Below are 4,538 nucleotides of genomic sequence, written 5' to 3'. Positions count from 1 at the left end.
GAGATGAATGTTTATCAGAACGATAGGATGGCCAAGAGGGACGTGGCTCTCAAGACCAGCCCTACATTCACTTCGCAGCCAACCCGTGCTCAGTGCGGGAACTACGCTCTGCTGGCTCATAGGATAGGATAACTTTATTTGCCTCTAGCAAAAGCGTTTTTTATGCGGTCATGGAAAAATCTGGGCAATGCGCGCAGCTACGTGCCATCCCCATCGGCTACCGAAGAAGAGTAAAACGCACGGGACCCGCGCCGCGCATCTCGAACGCGCTCCACGAGACTGGGCAGAAGAAGAAGGATCTTCAGAATCGCAGGTCGGCGACGCTCCCATTCCTCATGGAAGACACCTCCCAAGCTCGCTCGGACGTCGCGGGCCCGAAGGACCAGCAGACGGTCCCGCAGACTTCTCGGCTGGCTCCAGGCGGAAGAGGTCGTGTGAAGGCCGAGGCAAAGAGGAAGCAGAAGGCGGCCTCCCGAAAGAAGCACCGCTCCAAGGACCGCCACCGCAAGCGCACGCAAAGCGTCGGCACTGCGGCCACCGCCGACAATGAATGCTTCCTCAAACCAGCTGAGCAGGGTGAGCGAAGTGTTGGCTTTGGAGTGCTCGGACATTGGTCGTAAAGCGACCTTAACATTTTTAGAAATTGACTGCCGTAGGTTTATCGATATCTCTTGAGGGAACGTAGCTCTAGTTATCCTTCAAGGCGTGCCACCTCTTTATTCATTGCTTTTTACCTGAAATTATGCACGTGCTGGCCAGCTTGCTGGCGGGTGCTTGAGAAAACTATTTTAGGCTTCTTTTTCTATGCTGACACGGGTCAGATTCACGCCTTTCTACCCTTGAATTTAGCCAACCTTTACTTCACAGTCTCCCCTATAACGCGGAGTCTCAGCGTCGTTCTCGCTCTATCATCACCGATGACTTTAGGCTTCCCTCCTTCGTATACATTGGTAACAAACAGCGTCAGCAGATGTGTCACTTACCTGCACCTTTATTTGGACGTTTAAGGTCAGTGTTTTCAGAGGAGATAAGTTTAGCGGTGCGACGCTTTGTGGGCCTTTTAAATTGTAGTGTAACTTATCCTGGCAAGGAAACTAGCAATTTGGTATGTCTATAGCGCTTTGAGTGGGAGATTGTAGATTTATTCGCAATTATGCTCATTAGAAAAAGAAGCCCTCGCTGCTGCGGGTGAATGGCTTCAACGTTGAGCTCCTGAGTATGACTTCAAAGCTTCGAGTCGTGCGTAAGGATTCATATGTCTTCACAGTTACCCCTCGAGAGATAGGCGAGGAGCATTTCTCGCAAAACGTATTGCGTGCACCAGTCACTCTGATATTAAATACTAGTGGGGTGGCACCGTATAGTAGAGGCTTGTAAATGCACGCGCTGTAATTTACCACAAGCAAAACAGTTCAAATGCGAGATAAAAATACGCCCATCGCAGTAATTACAACAATGCCTGTGTGTATCGTGGTTCTGCAGCCGACAGCCTATCGTGCACAGGCGGAAATCATGCACGCAGCGTCACGGATGCCGTCGGTGAACCGAAGCCCCCAGACCCAAGTTCCGGCTTGGGTGAGGCCACGACGACCTTAGCAGGTTCGCAAGTGGAACTCGACAAAAAAAGGGGCTCGCTTTCCGCGCCAAAGCGGCCGTCACAAGTCACCCCTGTCCTATCATCACGGTCTGCTTTGTTCCATGTGGCTGGCGGCGCTCTGGGAGAACACGAGGCGGAGCCTGGCGACGATCCTCCGACTGCCAGGACATCGGAAATTCCTTGGTCACCTGTGAGTGCTGCCATCGTTCGGGCACCGATGATTTGAAAGTCGGCGAAAGGGGCAGTTGGAGCAGGGCAACGAGAACGGAAACGCAGACGAAGAAAGGACAGAAGTGCGCACTATCAACTGAGAAAATTTTATTAAAGTACGCAATATATACAAAAAGCGTTACGTGCGCAGTCCAAGTCATGGCGGAGAACAAACAGGCAAAAGTACGCGTGAAACAGTGCATCACGAGTTGAAAAGCAATCATATGTTCAAAACAATTTCAAGATAGTCCTTTCTGTCCTTTCTACATCTGCGTCTCCGTTGTCATTGTGCAACAACAATACATATGAATCCTCGCCAACTCTTCCAAATATCCATCATTCCGCAGTTGCAGCCTCGCAAATGCATCGCATTGTAGGGCGGCGCACGTACAAAAGTTTCTACCTGGGTAATCATTTTTTTTGCTGAGGGAAAAAGTAGGTTATCCTGGACGCAAACGCAATTGGAAGACTTGCGCGAAACGCCACCTAACGTTTATGCGTGGACTAATTAGGCTTCACGAATAGCACGCTGTCATACCTTCACAATGGTCGCCTTTGTTCGTCAGCTTGATCAAAGCATCGGCCATTCCAACATCATCATCATCCATTTGTTATTAATTTCTCTCATCATACTGCGCTATGATCGCAGCTTCGAGCTGACTCTTTCTCTAGTCTAGGTCACGTGTTTGTGTTTCGTACAAAGTAAAGTAGATGACATCAGAGCCAGAAGTCATCGCACTCGGCCCTGCCTATGGCCAGGGTTTCAGTGCACTAGTTGCATAGAGGGGTGGGCGAGTTGGCGAGGCGACATCTTAAAGTGGCAGCTCGAATAAATGCAAAGGACTCTGCAAACAGAAAGACTGAACTGGCAGTTAACTGGCCGGGGTCCTGGACGAGCTCTATACAGCGACAGCTGTCAAGGCCATGTTTCCTTGGACGAGGACCAGACACAAGATCTAGCGCTTGTGTCTGGTCCTTGTTCCTTTCTTCTGGTATGCATGGTTTGGCGCTATTTTTTCCTCTAATTAAAGTATGCACCAACTAGCCATAAAAGAGGTGTTAATGCCATGTTTCCTAAATGTGCGGCGTCGGTGTCGTCGGCTGAACGCGCTAGGTTCAATGGGTCACGTCGAGTTGTCTGAAGAGACTGACGTCACGCATGGCGTAGCAATAGGCTTATTGGGCAGAATGCCATTCAGTGAGTAGCCCGTACACAACTTCGTCACACGTGATGTCCTTGTGTTCCACATTGATGAATACATACATGTTCATATGGGTAGATAAGCGAAAGTGCTTGGCCATGTATGCTTAGTACCAAGAGTTTCTAAGCATTCCGACGCGCCACCACGTCTATCGCTGAAATTTGCATTACCAGAGGGGTGAAGGTCTAGCGAGTTATCCGTACGCAGTTTTATGCACCGATATTTCTACTGTAGAGGAGGGCTTTCTAAGAGATTGGAAAAACCGAGTCTGCATCCGCATACCGGACAGTATATATTAATTTACATGACAGTAACAAGTCAACAACACAATTAGTGCCATTTTATTATCGTCCGAACGTACCTCCCCTCCATCATTCATTCAGAGTTCAGCTTCGGGTATAAGATTTTCAGATGTGCTAGGTTCAGAATCAACAGTGTATATTAGTGATTACGCCTTAGATTAGCAACAAAAAAGAAAGCGTGTTCAAACTGCATTTTTCACGTTCGCGACCAATACAGAACCTAAGTGTAAAAAGTGCAAGGTTTCTATAACTGTTTTTTGTCGCACAAGACAAGGCTATAGTAGGAGTGTCGCTGAACGAACGAGGAACTTGAGGTTTTCTTCGATTTATTCTTGTTGTCTGTGGCGTGTTGCCAAAACAAAAAAAAAATGTGAAACGGAAGGAAAATCTGTTGCGAGCCGGAGAAATTGCTATGTAATGTTTTAAGTACTATGGAAATAAAAAGCCAGTGAGGCGATATTGAGGTGAAGTACAGAGGAGAGCGATAGCGAAAAATACAAGGAAGAGTTGTTTACGCTGTTCACAAGCATGTAAAAAGTAATCACATTAACGGCGGTCGCGAGCCAGCGTTCACGCATATTTAAATTTAGAACTGTGGACTGGCGATGGGCACACATATGCAAAAAAAATGCTGCATCAAAAGCCAAGCGCACGCGTGGTTGTCCTGTTACTACTGAACCGTGCACGGCGCCCTGCACCAGCAGCCGGGGTGGGGCGCCAGGATGCATATCGTCCATGAGCAGTTCACATGGAGCTTCATAACCACTGGGCCAACTATTTGGTATGTTTTGCAGGTCTCGCTCAATCCGGAGGGTCAACCTTCGTCTGACGCGGCGCCGGACGCCGACAAGAATCGACGAAGGTCGTCCGTTCTATGTGAGTTGTCTACGAGGATCCACTTCGGCGTGCTTCCACGCTATGTCCACCTGCATGAGTAGTCACAACGCAGAGAGACAAAAGAGGGCTGGAGCCACGAGTATCGTTCTAATGGGCCTCGTGCATTATATGGACGGTACCGGGAAAGTTAGTCACTCATTATCTTCGTTGCAGTGAGAAGAAAGTAGAGGGTTAAGTAGACTGAGGGTTAGATGTATTGTTATACCAAAGTAGTGCACCTATCACAGAGTAACGAGTGCAAAGAATTCAGTAATTACCCTTGAGAGTCTTCATGGAACATTTCTAGTTCATATTCTCGTTTTTACGGTATTTTTGTTCCGAAGGAATGCT

At 48.2% G+C, this 4,538-nt stretch overlaps 1 protein-coding gene across 1 annotated transcript; it reads left to right on the top strand.

Moving 5' to 3' along the window:
• The first annotated feature begins 335 nt into the window (after positions 1-335).
• Positions 336-4,249, top strand: LOC149343523 (uncharacterized). Its single transcript, XM_089546989.1, has 3 exons — positions 336-576; positions 1,483-1,787; positions 4,106-4,249. The coding sequence occupies exons 1-3, from the start codon at positions 336-338 to the stop codon at positions 4,247-4,249; spliced, it is 690 nt and encodes a 229-aa protein (XP_089403115.1).
• The last annotated feature ends 289 nt before the right edge of the window (positions 4,250-4,538 follow it).

The sequence above is a fragment of the Amblyomma mixtum genome, chromosome 5 (assembly GCF_055824585.1).
Source record: "Amblyomma mixtum isolate Tamu chromosome 5, ASM5582458v1, whole genome shotgun sequence".
In the NCBI taxonomy this organism is placed as follows: Eukaryota; Metazoa; Arthropoda; class Arachnida; order Ixodida; family Ixodidae; genus Amblyomma; species Amblyomma mixtum.
The sequence above is the reverse complement of the archived record's forward strand: the minus strand, read 5'-3'. Positions and strand labels throughout refer to the sequence as shown.